The sequence below is a fragment of the Scomber scombrus genome, chromosome 2 (genome assembly GCF_963691925.1).
Source record: "Scomber scombrus chromosome 2, fScoSco1.1, whole genome shotgun sequence".
In the NCBI taxonomy this organism is placed as follows: Eukaryota; Metazoa; Chordata; class Actinopteri; order Scombriformes; family Scombridae; genus Scomber; species Scomber scombrus.
In genome coordinates this window covers 16,625,157-16,639,822 of record NC_084971.1, presented here as the reverse complement: position 1 = coordinate 16,639,822, position 14,666 = coordinate 16,625,157, and the positions used below count along the sequence as shown (strand labels likewise).

Genomic DNA, 14,666 nt, shown 5'->3' with positions numbered 1-14,666 from the left:
TGACACATAGTATGAGCACAGACCCGCTTACAAAGATCTGCTAACTTTATTTTTTACATTATAATAGAGAAAAAAGCATCCAGCATCCTTGTAACAGTAAAGACATATCTAAACCTCTGTCATCCTGCTCCAATTTACAGCACTCCATAGAGTGAGAGAGGAGCAAAGCCGCAATTAAATAAATACATGAATAAGGGTTTTGATTGACAGTCAGCGTTTTTTGTTCATCAAATCGGTCTGAAAGTGATTCCAAATGTTATCGTTCTCCTCTATCGTTATTGTTATAGATGTGGTGTGGACTCCGCCATCCACTCGAATTAGGACATTTAAAGCTATTGTTCTCGGTGTGGACGGCCCTTTACACTATGGTTAACTTGGTGGACAAGAGAAATACTCTTTAAAAGAATCATCATAAATGAACAGAGACTGACATATCCTGACTTTTTTTCCATTGTGGTTGCCATACTATGGTTGATGTATGTCAACCACCAAAAATGCTGGATCCTACATTTCCCATAATGCAGCTCGGGATCATTTTTTCATTAGTGAATTATTTCCTGTTTGTAACAAGCTTTTTGTTAAAAATCTTGAGCAGATATTTCTTTTGAAACTTTGGAAAGCTTAACAAGATATACAAGTAATACCTTCATATGTAAAATAAGTGGGGTGCTCCTTTAATGCACTGAGCTGTAGAGAGATCAATGGTCTGTACAAAACATTGTATTTCAATGGAAGCAGAAAATTTTTATTCAGTTTATGGTGGCACAGCAAAGTAGATTCCCCCAGTACATCCAGGTCGTATCACAGCACACAGGACACAACTCCCTTGGCCTCAAGTGTCAATATGTAAATCTGCACATCATCTATATGCATACACATGTGTAGAACGGATTGGGCACATTTGGATGACTTCTTTCAGGTGACAAGCAAGGTTTTTTGAATCTTGAATTAAAGGCAGGCTCAAGGGTGTGTGTCAGATTTCCCAAATGAGATTGTTATGGCTTGAAGGCAGCAAATAAAACACAACCATCAGAAGTGCCTTCAGTCATTCACAGCTCATTTCAAACATTACTGCGAGGGTTATGCCACATTAGTGAGTCCAACCCGTGTAAATAAATCCACAGCTACTGAAACTGAGATTCCTAATGGAACATGGGAAAACAGTAATAACGTTTAACTAATGATAAAAAAATAACAGCACTTCATGTGAGTAAAATAAAAACAGATTTAAAGTAGGGCGTCTGTCTACTCACTCCTGTCACTGTCAAAATAACTGTACACAAGATCAACAAGATGGCATTAAAAAAAAAACAAGACTGTACTTCTTTCACGCCACTCAAGCCTCACAATTCAACGCCACTGTCTAATAAAAGTTGCTTTGCATGTTAGCTCAACCGCCACCACTGAAGTTGTTCCCTCATCCCCATGAAAAGTTTCCACCTGCCTACCTATGTACATGTCCCATTTTAAACATGAACACACATACAAAGCAGACACATACACATTCGCAGCAACACTCATCTCTCCATGCTCCTTTGACTAAACAATATATCCAAATCAAAAGACTTTGGAGGCGTCCCCTCCTGTTCGTTTCTCCCCGGACTCTCGGCCCTTCTGTTCATATCTCCCCCGACTCTCGCTCCTCTGAGCTGGAGCGTCGGTCCCGCTCCAATGACAGGGATCTCTCTCGTTCCCGGCCCCTGGCTGTGTCCGGGGAAGTGGACCTCCCTCTGTCCTCCCAGTTTGCAAAATCCGCCTTGTCGTCACGCCAGCTCTCTCCTGCTCCTCCACCCTCTTTACATGGCTCCTGGGACAGCGAGCGCTCTCTGTCGCGAGTGTTAGATGATTTGTCTCTTGGAGACCTAAAAGAAAATCAGCCGCAGTTGAACATTGTTTTTTTTGGCTATTGTGTGATGCAAATTTTCAAGCCACCTGCATATTTTACCAGCATTTGCCTGATGCTTATTTTGACCCCTGGGAGCAACTATTCATGAAAGTTACATTTTAATTCCAGTGTTAAAATTGTATACACTTCCAGTACAAGTAACTTACTACAATTTATATACAACTTAGTGCACCTTAACCATGAACAAACACAAATTGTTCTTCTCTATGAGTGTTATACATGAGAATGACAATAATTTCTACCTTGACTGTGTGTAATTGACTGAGTTAAGTATGAGTGTTTATTTGTAACTGCCATGAAACAATCAGAAAGTTTTGTTTCTCCCTCTTTGATTCACCAGCTTTCTTCTGATCTTTCTCACTACCACCACTCGCTCTCTTCATCCACTCTCTAGCTCACTCAAACATCACCGCTCTCTCTATCTCCCTCGCTGATCCTCTCAGCTCTCTCTCTTTTTGTCGTCTTTTGAAAATCGAGTCCGTAAGCAGACACCAAAGCCTACTTTACTTCTAACGTTATCAAACGAGAAGATGTCCTCCCCTCGTCCTAACGTTTTTGTACTCCTCATGGCAGGGTTGTACAGCTCTGATCAGTCTAATCACTGGCTACGACTGGCTTCTTAACCAGTACAGTAATGGCTAGAAAAGCTGCGACCAGAAACACTATGTCAGAATGTATTAATGTTCAATCATTAATTGGTTATAATCAGTATAATGAGCTGTCACTCGATACTGCACTGTCTTGGATCCCCAGCAATACACCCACTAAGAGTGAAGTCGATCAGATGAATGGTTGTGGAGATACTTGAAGTACAGAGAGAAACACAGAGTCCGAGATACTTAAGCCCCACCTCTTCCTTTTGTGCCTGTGAGAGTGGGAACGCGAGCGGTGCCTGTCCTTGTGTCGATGTTTCCTCTCTCTATCTCGATCCCGGTCTCCACCTTCTTCTCTGGAACGAGAGGAGTGGTGACGTCTTGAACGATGGGAGGATGAACTGCCTCCATCCCTAGAAAAACAATTTTATGGAGAAAACAGATTGTACGGTTTCAAATTATTCTGATCACGCTCCTGTTTGTATATTTCAACACTGCTGTATCACAGCTGGCTTTGTATACCATTATACCCTTGTGTGTATGTACTGTAATGCTAAAACATCTTCATATGATGCACTGTTCTCTGAGAAACCACACCACAGCACACAACTAGCTTCACAATGGGCACTCACTAAAAATCCCTGTACTCTGCAAAAACAATACGTGCCAAACTTGCCTGGGATTTAGAGAAGTATTTATTGTGTGATAGGTTTTTGAGTACACTAGACAAAACAAACGTTTAAGCATTTCAGGTCAAAGCAGTCATACCTGTATCGGTCTCCACTTCTAGATCTTGACCTAAGATACAAACGGATCAGTTTTAGTTTCCAGACGACACAACTTTTTTTTTTTACATAGTGGGAGTCAGGCTTTCTCTTACCTCCTACGGTCCCGCTCCCTTTCTCGCTCCCTCTCCCATTCTCGCTCTCTTTCGCGCTCCCGTTCCCGTTCCCTCTCTCGCTCCCGTTCAACCTCCCACTGTCGCTCTCTCTCATCTTCTTTTTCACGTTCCTCTCTTCTTCTCACTCGCATTCTTTCTTGTTTCTCAATAACAGCTTTCTGTATTTTTTTAAAAAGGGGAAAAAAGGGTAACGCAAATTAGCTGCAAACAGATCAATAATCATGCAAATTAGAGGAGTATTTGGTAGTTCTGGTGTGACCCTTACCCTTAACTTTTCAAGCTTCTCACGGATTTCAATGAAACCAAGATGCAGTTTGCCCCCAAAGTGGTCAGCAAGGCGACGATCATTGTCATGGAGACCCAAGTAGGCCGAGCACACCTCACACACCCGTAGTTTTTGTTGTTGAAAGCTGGAGGCTGGCATCGAGTTCCTGTACACATCCTGCAAGAGCAAACATGAGTCTAAAGAGCTGCAGCAAATGAAGATTTGAACATTTATTTCATGATTCATGAAAATGTAATAACTCTACTTGAGCATTAAAGAGAAGAAGACAGCTAATTCATGTGACCTCTTATTAAACTCAAGACACTGTCAGCTCAAAATAAAAGTTACAGGAGCATCAGTTTACGGTCATCTCTATGAGATTTCTTTCCATATTGAGGAACTAATGCCTTTTGCTACTGTGAAGTCATTGAGTGTGACCATGCGGCCATTGTTAAATTCAGTGTCATTAGTAAACTGTATAGTAGTAAAACTTAGTATCTCTGGTCAGGCTGGTGACATACAGGTCTAAATATTTTATCTACTCTAACAAAATAGATTTCTCATTTCTTATAATACAGCAGTTTAAAAGTCTCTGACCTCTGCTTCTTTCTTCAAGGCCCGAGTCTTCTCCACCATTTCCAGTAACTGCTGGGCCTCATCTACGTTCCCCTCGCCTCCCAGCTGCTCCGCCCGGGCCAGCAGCTTCCCGATCTCTTCGTTCAGCTCGTGGACACGTTCGGCCTTATAAAGACAGGTGAAAAAGACAAAATAATGAGCTCTAAGCTGTAAAAAAAAACAAAAACAAAGTGACGTTGCACAGATTCTTGATAAGATGTTGTGTGGTATGGGGATTTACTATGCATGAAGACTTGATGACAATCTCAATAACAATGTCAACAGTGCGTTTGTCACCTTTGCTGTCACTTCTGCGCTGATCTCATCTTGCGTCTCGGCTAGTCTCTTCTTGGCCAGCTCGGTCCTGCGGTCACAGTCAGCGATAAAAGACTGAAGGTGCTCAGCAGCCTGCAAACAGAGATAAATGAGATGAGGTTTTTATGTGTGAGTAACATATCCACTGCGGCCATGTTGAAGAATATTCACCATGTTACTTCTACTTTGATGGAAAACAGATCAAAGGTATTTTTCTTTTCTTTTTATAAAACTTTCTCAGACAACAAATCTTTATAAATTTCATTAGTACTGTGTAATGTATTGTTAATACAACAAACTGTATATCTGCCTGTTATTAAGTGTGCCGACAAAGTTTATCTGTTAAGTCCATAACAATCATTTACAGACATGTCTGCTCATTATTACTGTGGCCTGCTCTCAATCACAGTTAAAGTTATGTCTCCAACAAATGAATGTAGTCAGTCAGAACTGAGTTCAACTCTGACATGCTCTGAAATGAGAATAGCACAACTAGAAAGCTGCGTGACTCGCTTTTATGTTGTGCTGCTTCTCAAATAGTGTTCACTTGTCAGCTATTTTTTAATTTAGTCTTAGTTCTGTATTAAATGTCCTTGTTAGTTTTTAAACATATTTAGTCAACTTTGTCCTGCTTTTATTAGTTAAGTTTTAGTTGATACAAAGTCTGGGCATTTTATCTTGGTCAAAGAAAACCATAACAATTTTACGATAGTTTAAGTCAATGAGAACTGTTGACATTTTAGTCTTTTTAAGTCATCAGATTATATTGAACATTTCAATCTAAGAACAGTAATTTTGTCATTTTAGTCAAACTTATTTCATTATCTGATGAAAACCACAGGCTGAATGATTAATAGTGCAACACTTTATGCAGAAAGTGTCTGGTCTGATGGTTTCAATTTAAGAAACAGCATCCAGACATGAAACATGTTCCGATTTTCATATTTATTTTGAAACAACACAATTTAACAACTGGGGCCCAATACTTTCATTAAAACTATCATAAAACAATGAGAGCTGATATACAATAACATTTTTTGAAACCAAATGTTTTGGTTGAACAAACTTAGCTTTCTGTTCTGAGCAGAAATAAAATGAAGTTAGGCCAAACAACTTAAAAAATACTGTTCACACACTAACTGCAAGCTGCTTGCATAAAAAAAGAATAAATACCTCTGTGTCCTATGGTTACCAGCCTTATGCCCCTAAGGTTAACACAATTGCTGTATAGAAAGCCAGTTCACATGGCATCAGTGTTAAAAGATTGAACAAGGCAACATTTGCTGGAACACCCACTGTGATAAGCAAATGTAATGTTGTACACTGTTATTTTAATCAATACGGCTGTCTACACAGGCTGGTTAATGGCTCACACTATATACACGTAAATGTGACCTAAAGTCTATTTTCCTTTGTTTTATGTGTGTAACTAGTCATTGTGTATTAGGCTCAGAGTGCTTTCAAACATGGGTGACCTACAGTCAACAGTGCACCTGAACACCTCCAGTGTAGACACACTCTCTGCTGCTGTGCTGCTCAGGCTAAGACTCCTGTCAGTCTAAAACGTTTTGTCATTAAAAAATAAAGAGAGATTTTGGTCATTTTTAAATTATTTAAACTACCTTTCAGTCTCCTTTTTTTTCATCAACAATGCTGCATGTTTATATAGTCACAGTCAGTGTTTAATGACATCAAGGCTGTCTTGTCATCATCTCATCTTAGTCATGTAAAAAAATGTTTTTCACGAACATATTCAGTCATGGTTATTGCAATGAGATTTACAATCTGTGCAGCATGACATCATCGATCCTTAAGAATCTTGATTCAGACAAGTAAAGTCTCCAGAGGAGAAACTAGACATCAAATTAAATCTTCCAGTCTGCCACTGAATCATCCAGATATCAGGGCAGGCATTACCAGAAATGTGATGGATGTGACGGATGTCCACCCATGTCAGGTGTTTTCATCAGTGATGCTCTAGAGACAGCTTAGCATTCAGTATGAGCAACCAGTCTGGAATCAGTCCAACAAATGACTGTACTGTGTGAAAACTGTAAAGTGGGTCATCAGTTTCAATTTTCATATGTTTTAGTTGCCTCAACCCATCTTCTGCAACGTGTCTTTCTTCCAGATGGCTGTCATCGCATGACAGAAAGTATGCAAAGTGGATTAATTTACCACCAACCAGGCTTTCTGAAGTTTGACATGAAAGCAGCATTCTCAGTCTGGACGTCTGTTAATTGTGCAATAGGAGCTGCAGATACAAACCAGCATTTGGCAGATTTAAGGTAGAAATTAACTAATATTTGCCATTAATTATTAGCTTGATAATATATTAAAAGGCGATCTAAAAGGTGAAGCTGTGCAGTGTAAGTTGAGATATGTACCTAGTATATTGAGACTGACAATGTAACTGGGAAAAGCAAAATGTTATGCTGCACTGGTGTACCACAAAACAAAGTGGCTTCTAATACCATGAGGCAGGCTTTTACAACTTTGGAAAGTTATCACAGTGACAATAATTTTATCCTGCATTGTGATGACTGTGAGGTTAACAGCAGAATTATCTGTGCTTTCACACAGATTACTACCCAACAACTGCCTCCAAACTACACACAATGTTTCTGACCTTAAAGGTGATGTTTGGAACTTATTTGCTCAGTGAGGTTCATATTATTACTAAAATAATAGGACCCAATTATTCTAGCTTCACATTTATAATGACTCAAAAGATACATCACTAATTAACACCTAATTTATTACTTGTCAAAACCTGTTTATCTGCATCTGGCACTTTGTAGGCGTTCACTTTGGACTCTGTTAATGAAATTGCCCCATTTTTGTACTATTCAGTGAGTGAGTACAGTGTTATTGTAGAATACAAGAAATATTATCTGGGGAGTATAATGGTGTGTTTGTGTGTGTTATGACTCACATCAAGTTCAAAGAAGTACTCCTGCTCCTTAGAGGCAATCTCGTAGTCTGCTCTGAGCGCCAGGTCGTGGACTTTCATACACTCTCCCAGGTCCATTCTCTACAGCAGCCAAAATGACATCAACAGATTAGGCTTGCACGTTTCCTCATTTCATTCACATTGAAATTTGTGGAGGAGAGCATCACTTTTGTGTTGGCTACCCTCCAGCAAATCAGATTTGAAAAGAAATAATGACCATGAAGTTAAAGAACAGACTCAATTTTAACTTGAGTGTTCACATACACATTAGATGAAAAATGTTGGAATTGTAGCTCATTTTAAACACAGATACCTGATTACAAAGAACAGAAAGTATCAGGACAAGTTAAAATAAACTTCCTTTGTCATCTTATCTCATCCATTGCAGTCAATGTCTGGCTGAAGTATATGATCCAAAAAACAATAGCATTTGACATGTGGTTGCATGTTTTGCACATCTTGCTTGTTGAAGACTTAGGTTAAATTTTAGATTAAGTTACATCTTCATTGGCCATTCATTCCCTTTATGGCCAAAAAAACTCTTCCCTTAGTCTTGTCTGGACATTTACTTCTGAATTAATTATCTGCACAAAACAAGATTTAAAAATAGAGCCAGTTTCACTTTCATCAACAACATGTTAAAGCTGTAGAAGGCTTTAAATATCTTGGTACAGTTCTTGACTTCCAGATAAGCTTACCTAAAAAATACAGTAGTATAGTTGTATATTTTGAAAAAATGCTCAAGTGACAGTATCTCTGAAGACTCAATAGCCTCCATGTTAGTCAACACATTTTCGAAACAGTGTACAAAACTCTTGTTGAGTGTTTTAACTTTAGATCTTGTTGCCTTGTACAATCACTTAAGTTGTAGGCGTAAGAATAAACTATCAGGACTGTCCTGAAGGCCAGCAGAATAGTTGGCAAAACCCAAAAGTCCATGACTCAACTCTTTATGGAAAGTATGAGGATGAGAGCAAGGAGTATCCTGGCGAATAGCTCCCATCCTCTTCATCCCAAGTGCCATCAGTATTTTTAACTCTGCAAAGTGACTGATGAGATCTAAGCCACAGACATGAACTGTTTTCAGTGTGTAAAGTCACCTTGTCTCTATGTTTGTTAGCGCTGACTGTTTCACTATCTGTAAGAATCATGTGTAGTGCGTCTTCCATGTTTTGGTGAGCCAAAGACAGTTTTCCACCTTGGTGGACAATAAACATTTGTTCCACTGTATTTTATATTCGCTGCCATGCTATATGGCACTAAAATGAGAAGACTGCAGATAGAAAAGACAAAGACTCCCAAAACCAATAACAGCCTTAATACTTTCAGACTGCAGCATGATACATGATGATGCTCTCTGTCTATGTGTGTGTGTGTGTGTGTGTGTGTGTGTGTGAGATACTCACTGTGCCTGACAGAATATCATGAGGACATGAATCCAAAAGGTGACTTTTGCAGACCCGCTCATCTGTGAATTTTATTCTCTGCCTCATGGTGTCTCCTTTAAAAAGAAAACGCAGAACGGCAGACAGACAGATATAAGTAAGGACGTATATATATTTAATACAGCCATGTAATTTAACACTGAAACATACTACCATAATAGCAATGAATGAGTCATACATCTGTAATAATCCACAAGAGTCTGATCAAATGGCAGCAGCTGGTGGAAATAAACTGAACAAAAGAGCAAGCTGACCCAGGCGACGTCTGATGCTAAAATGTGATCAATAGGAGTTTTAGGGGAGGATCAGCTTAACTTCCCGTGTAAACTCTAACTCAAAGACAACAGGTAGCTATAGTCGGCTGCTGTCTGTGCTAGCCCTCATGTTAGCTAGCCTGGTGTGTAAAGCATGCCTCTGTCACTGCCAGCCAGGCGGGTTAGCTTCACCGGCTAACACTAGCAACAACACAAACTCCTGTCATGATGTTTAACCACAGCCTGCTCCTCACCATCTCTCCCCGTCCCCATGAGCTGGTCCAGCATTGCTCTCATCTGTGCCTGGGCCGACATGTTTGGTTATGGTTGTGTGAGTCACTCCTCGCCCGCAGCGGTCCTCACACATGCAGCCGCCTCGACTGCAGGCCTCGTCGGCGGCTCCTCCTCCTCCGCCGCCGCCGCGGACAACTTTTTTTTCCCCCACAAGGAGAGAAAAAGTCTTTCAGGGACTGCTAGCTGGTGTTGTGTGGCGTTAATACACTTCAGTGGTTATCACAGAGCTTTAACAGCAGCTGAGTAAATGTGAGTTTAGCGGCTTCAGGTCGGTGGATCAGCCTGTTTGAAAACTGGAGCAGCTGTCGAGCTGAGAGTCGGGCGTTTGGTTAGCTAACTACACTTATATCAACGCTGCCAGTCGGTTTCTGTGTAACATAGCATATAACTGGATTTCTAGCCGGTCAGCCAGAAGTTGGCAAGTTTATTTCTGCGTCCTTTCTTCCGTCTTTGCACTTCCCCTCCGTGCTCGTGCCCGCAGAGCCCAGAGCGCGCTCACAGTCCTTCCGCCTGGAGGAAGTGCTGCAGTCAGTCCTCGCGCGCTGGTTTGATGACGTTACACCAAATGTTTGGACAACACACATTTTGGGATTTTAACCTCATTTAAAATACAATTAAGATTACGTGGACAGTTTATTATCGAAATATTTATATACATTTTGAAAAATGTTTTGTATTTTAACATCTTTAATTACACATGTAAATGCTACTACTACTACTAATAATAATAATAATACATATATCACGTTTCAAAATGAAATAACAAAGTGCTTTACAATAAAAACAGACGATGCAAGTAAAAGATCCAAAGTAAAAATATCGTCAATATATAATAATTAAATAACACAACAAATACCATGAGATAAGAAAAAGCCATACGATAAAAGTGAGTCTTTTTAAAAGAAGACACTGAGTTTGCCTGCCTGAGATCTCCAGGCAGGGAGGTCCACAGCTGAGGAGCCCAAACAGCAAAGGCCCCGTCCCGTCTAGTGACATGTCGAGATATAGGACAGGATCTCAGGCAGCGGTCAGGCTCATAAGGAGTTATTCATTCACAAATATAGGCAGGAACCTGACCATTCAATGCTTTAAAAACCACCAGTAAAATCTTAAAATCAATTCTAAAACTCACAGGTAACAAGTGAAGGGCAGCAAGGATTGGAGTAATGTGGTCACTTCTCTTAGACCTTCTATAAGCCTGGCTGCAGCATTTTTGTACCAACTGCAGTCTATGTTTGTTTCGCCTGCTGATAAAAAATATCCCCTCCCGACATGTATTTCTACTACAAATAAAGGTATAATTACCACTTTAAATCATTAAGATGACATCTACTGATGTCAGAAATCATAAATATAGGCCTACCCTTTAAAATTAGATTTTCAATGAGGAAGTAAACTTTCTACTTTCGGCAGATGAATATAAAACAGCCTTCAAGTGTCAATACAGTGCAGCTACATCTGAAATTAAACAGTTTAAACGTTTTAAAGAAGTGAGGAAGATTTTCAGTATCTTAAATTAGTTTTCTTCTTGAACTCCAAAATTACGGGAATGGACTCCCCTCGGTTAAGTTAAGGGCATGTTTTTGTATGACTATTGTTGTAGGCCTACATCTTTGTTGTAAATAAAGCAACAAAAGGCAACATAATTGTGAAAAATGAAATAAATTACATCAACTTTGTATTTGATCAAACTCCGTCAGAGCTGCCGTAACTATCCTGGTTTCAGAACGCAGAGACATTGTTTAACTTGTTTACTTTAACATGTAATGCTATTTATTTATTTAAGAATATGACATAATAAATTACATATAAAGATAATGAAAACACAATTAAAATAAAAGTAAATAAATAAATACATTATAAAGAAAAGGTGGGGATTCGTATATATTCTAGTCAGAGGTTTTTAGGGAACAGTTTTATAGTGGTTTATTAATTTACTGTGGTTGTTGGGTTTACATTTTTTTTATTTTTATCAAAATGTATGATCACTGTTGTTTTCTGTTAAATACGCCCCTCACCTCCTGCAGGTCCCGCCCTCTCTCTATCACTACCACTACAGGGAAAAATGGCGACGGGTGTACTGCGGCTGTCACTGCGGCTCTCCTACAGAAATGCGGCGATACTGAGCCGCAACACCGGCTCGAAAACATCTAACATATCGAAGATGACTCAAAGCCGAAATGCAGTATCAACAGCATCGGGGGGAATCCTACCGAAACCCGACAAAGTAAGTTTTCCACCGCTGTTACCGAGCTGAAAAAAGGTGAAAATACTGAGAAAAAAATGAGTCACAGCAAAGGCGGGACTTAGCGCTGATCTGACAGCAGCTGTGGCCAATGGAAAGGCAGGACGTTGTCAGGCCAGCCAATGAGCGCGTCTTTACGCAAACATATAGGCACTTTCAGGAAGTAATTACATCCATATTTTGCAAGTTGATATGTCAAATGAAATTTTTTGCAGGTAATTTAATTATTGTATTGTGTACAAGATGGATTGTTTTGTTTGACGATTAATAATTTGATGTGAATACTGCAGCTTTTGGTGTTCATTGTTGTCAAGTCATGACATTTAGAAATTAATGAGTCATATGTTCCTACTTATGCTTCCTAACATCTGAATTTTTTACTCTCGAAGTTTTTTTTTATATGTGTAGGTGAAGTTACTATATTGTGCACAGATAAATGGAAAATTAATTTTAGCCTCTAATTTACCCAGTATCAGACGGTCTAGTATATCTTTAACAAAACAGGAAAATGGCTCTCAACTGGAAAGAAATATGTTGTCCAAAACCACTTTAGGAAGGCTGGATTAACCTGCTGTGGGTAAAGGAATATACACTGAGACAATGAAGATTTTCAAAGGTTGTTTTCTCTCTGTAATTATTCCTCCTGTTTATACAGACTATTAGGCTTTTATTAGCCACTATGAACAGGAGGACTTCAGCAAGGAACACCTCTTTCAGTGTTCATATAGGCTGTTTTAAGACACTTTCACAAATTGTGAACCTATCCTCTAACCTTCAGTGGGTTAAGAAGTATGCACTGAGGTAATGAAGGTCTAAGATCTAGTCTTTGATACACAATTTTGTGCTTTAATGGTGTGTATTCCTAAACACAATTTCAGTTAAATTAGCACAAAGCAGTTGACACTAAATAAACTTGGAAGCATTAACTAATCTGAGATCGTTGCTCTCTTCAGGACGACATTAGTGTCCAGTTCAGCTTTGCTTCTACAACAAATCTGGTCATCGTGATTGGTAACCCACCTAACACGGCTAATGGCTATATAATATTAGAAATGTTAATGTCCTTTTCCAGGCAGTGGTCATCTTTAGTCAGTAAAACCTTGGTCATCAACCAGCCAAAAACAGCTCATGTCACTCCACTTTTTTCATTACTCTCCACTGGCTCCTTGTTGCTGCTCATAAGAAGTTACGAATGCTTGCCTACAGAGTGGCCAGCAAATGCACACCATCTAGGCCTGCTGTCACTATAAGGCAGGAAATCTCAATCCAAAGTCTCCTGTTTAGTTCCTTGGTGGAAGAACATGTTGCTTAACTCAGTTTGGGCAGCAGAGTCCCTCTCTTCAATAAATGCCGGAAGTATATACTCTCATACTCTTTTTCTCTCCACCTCTCCAGTCCTGTTTTTCTGTCTCTCTAAAAATGTAATTTACAGTGTGTTTTCATACTCCTGTAGTCTCGTGCCACTTGCACGTTGCAGCACTTATTCTTATTTATCACTTATTCTCTTCCCCTTGATCTACTGTGGCTGGGATTGTACCTCATTTTGCTTGTACTTTGGACAAATAGCATCTCCCAAATCTCATATTAAGTTAACCTTCAGGGTCCTTGTTGTTCTGGGGCTCCTGGCAGATTGCCTGCTTTGCCTAGTTAATGATCCACCCTTTTTTGGACTCCAAGCATTTTTAATGCTTTTATTTTTATAGTAAATGTATCAATATCAATATTGTAGTATATACAACTCATGTGCAGAAGTAGTTTGTAGCTACTCAAACTAAGGACGTAGGCTAAATTACTATTCAATAGAGGCGGCTCTGTCTATTTATGGAAGTATGTGTTATTTTGATTGTGGGAAAATGCCATATGTGAAAGAACAAGAAGACTCTGAAAAGGCAACACAACATACAGAAAGGCAATATTATTGCTAGAGACATAATGCATAAGATATTCATTCACAAAAATGGTCTAATGATGAAGACCTCATTAAGGCTTTTTGGGGTCAAAGTGCCCAGTCTATGTATCCAGAACAGTTTTTTGAAGCATGTCTTATAACCTAAATCCTCACATATCTGACAGTGGAAATGCTGTGTGATTCACCTCGGAAAAATATACAGCCACAGGACTAGATCTTACATTATTTCTGGTGGTCTTACCAATGTATGCCAGTTCACATTGCAAGTAATCAGTTCTTGTAATGTGATCAGTTCGTGTGCTCCTCCTCGGATTACCCTTTTAATTTTAAAGTCACATTTCCTCCCCGTGTTTCCAGACGGCGTTTGGTCTTATCCGCATGACAGCAGTGGTGGTGCCTTTCCTGTATGTGGGAACATTGATCAGCAAAAACTTTGCTGCTCTCTTGGAGGAGCACGACATCTTTGTCCCTGAAGATGACGATGATGATGACTAAGCTGACTTGAGAGAGGGAAAAAAAGTGAACGTAAGCCACACCCTACTGTATTGCTTAAGTGTTTTTACTGGCAGTCCCACCTTGTTTAAATAGGTGTGTCAGGTGAATGTAAAATGGTGCAGTAATAATAACCGTTAACCGCTTAAAACCAATGAATTAATATTTGTTTTATTTTTATCTACAAGGTGCTTTGCAATGCTCACGGGAAGCATATCAGCCAGGACAAGGAAGGACGAGAAGATGGGACATTTTAACTTCCAAATTCATCCCTCTACCTCCACCCATCTCCATCCGCTCTTCTCTGCTGTTTATCTTATTTTCACCAAATCAATTTTTAAGAAATATCATATCATGTGAGGCTATATCAAAACTACTTGTCATGGCTTCACTCTTGTTTGCATGTTTGTGTCTTGTCAACTCAATAAAGTGAGTCGATACATATGGAAAACCACTTCTTGTTATTTTATCTTAACAGA

The 14,666-nt window shown here is 39.4% G+C and overlaps 2 protein-coding genes across 2 annotated transcripts; one reads left to right on the top strand and one right to left on the bottom strand.

The window, feature by feature from the left end:
- Positions 1–740: 740 nt before the first annotated feature.
- On the bottom strand, positions 741–10,014 carry zgc:158803 (LUC7 domain-containing protein). Its single transcript, XM_062431418.1, has 10 exons — positions 9,502–10,014; positions 8,955–9,049; positions 7,531–7,629; positions 4,578–4,688; positions 4,263–4,406; positions 3,666–3,842; positions 3,380–3,558; positions 3,268–3,297; positions 2,757–2,912; positions 741–1,862 (listed from the first exon to the last, which is right to left on the bottom strand). The coding sequence occupies exons 1-10, from the start codon at positions 9,560–9,562 to the stop codon at positions 1,619–1,621; spliced, it is 1,296 nt and encodes a 431-aa protein (XP_062287402.1). The 5' UTR covers positions 9,563–10,014; the 3' UTR covers positions 741–1,618.
- A 1,566-nt stretch (positions 10,015–11,580) lies between these two features.
- Positions 11,581–14,614, top strand: smdt1b (single-pass membrane protein with aspartate-rich tail 1b). The gene is made up of 3 exons (XM_062431430.1): positions 11,581–11,768; positions 14,053–14,220; positions 14,376–14,614. The coding sequence occupies exons 1-2, from the start codon at positions 11,607–11,609 to the stop codon at positions 14,188–14,190; spliced, it is 300 nt and encodes a 99-aa protein (XP_062287414.1). The 5' UTR covers positions 11,581–11,606; the 3' UTR covers positions 14,191–14,220; positions 14,376–14,614.
- Positions 14,615–14,666: the final 52 nt, after the last annotated feature.

What these genes read in the sequence shown, in the direction of transcription:
- smdt1b (XM_062431430.1), top strand. Translation starts at nt 11,607, where the DNA reads ATGGCGACGGGTGTACTGCGGCTGTCACTGCGGCTCTCCTACAGAAAT. An exon ending in TCCTACCGAAACCCGACAAA is followed by an intron (nt 11,769 to 14,052) that starts GTAAGTTTTCCA and finishes CCGTGTTTCCAG; the next exon opens with ACGGCGTTTGGTCTTATCCG.
- zgc:158803 (XM_062431418.1), bottom strand. Translation starts at nt 9,562, where the DNA reads ATGTCGGCCCAGGCACAGATGAGAGCAATGCTGGACCAGCTCATGGGG. An exon ending in CCTTGAAGAAAGAAGCAGAG is followed by an intron (nt 3,843 to 4,262) that starts GTCAGAGACTTT and finishes TTGCTCTTGCAG; the next exon opens with GATGTGTACAGGAACTCGAT. An exon ending in AGGGAGCGGGACCGTAGGAG is followed by an intron (nt 3,298 to 3,379) that starts GTAAGAGAAAGC and finishes TTTGTATCTTAG; the next exon opens with GTCAAGATCTAGAAGTGGAG.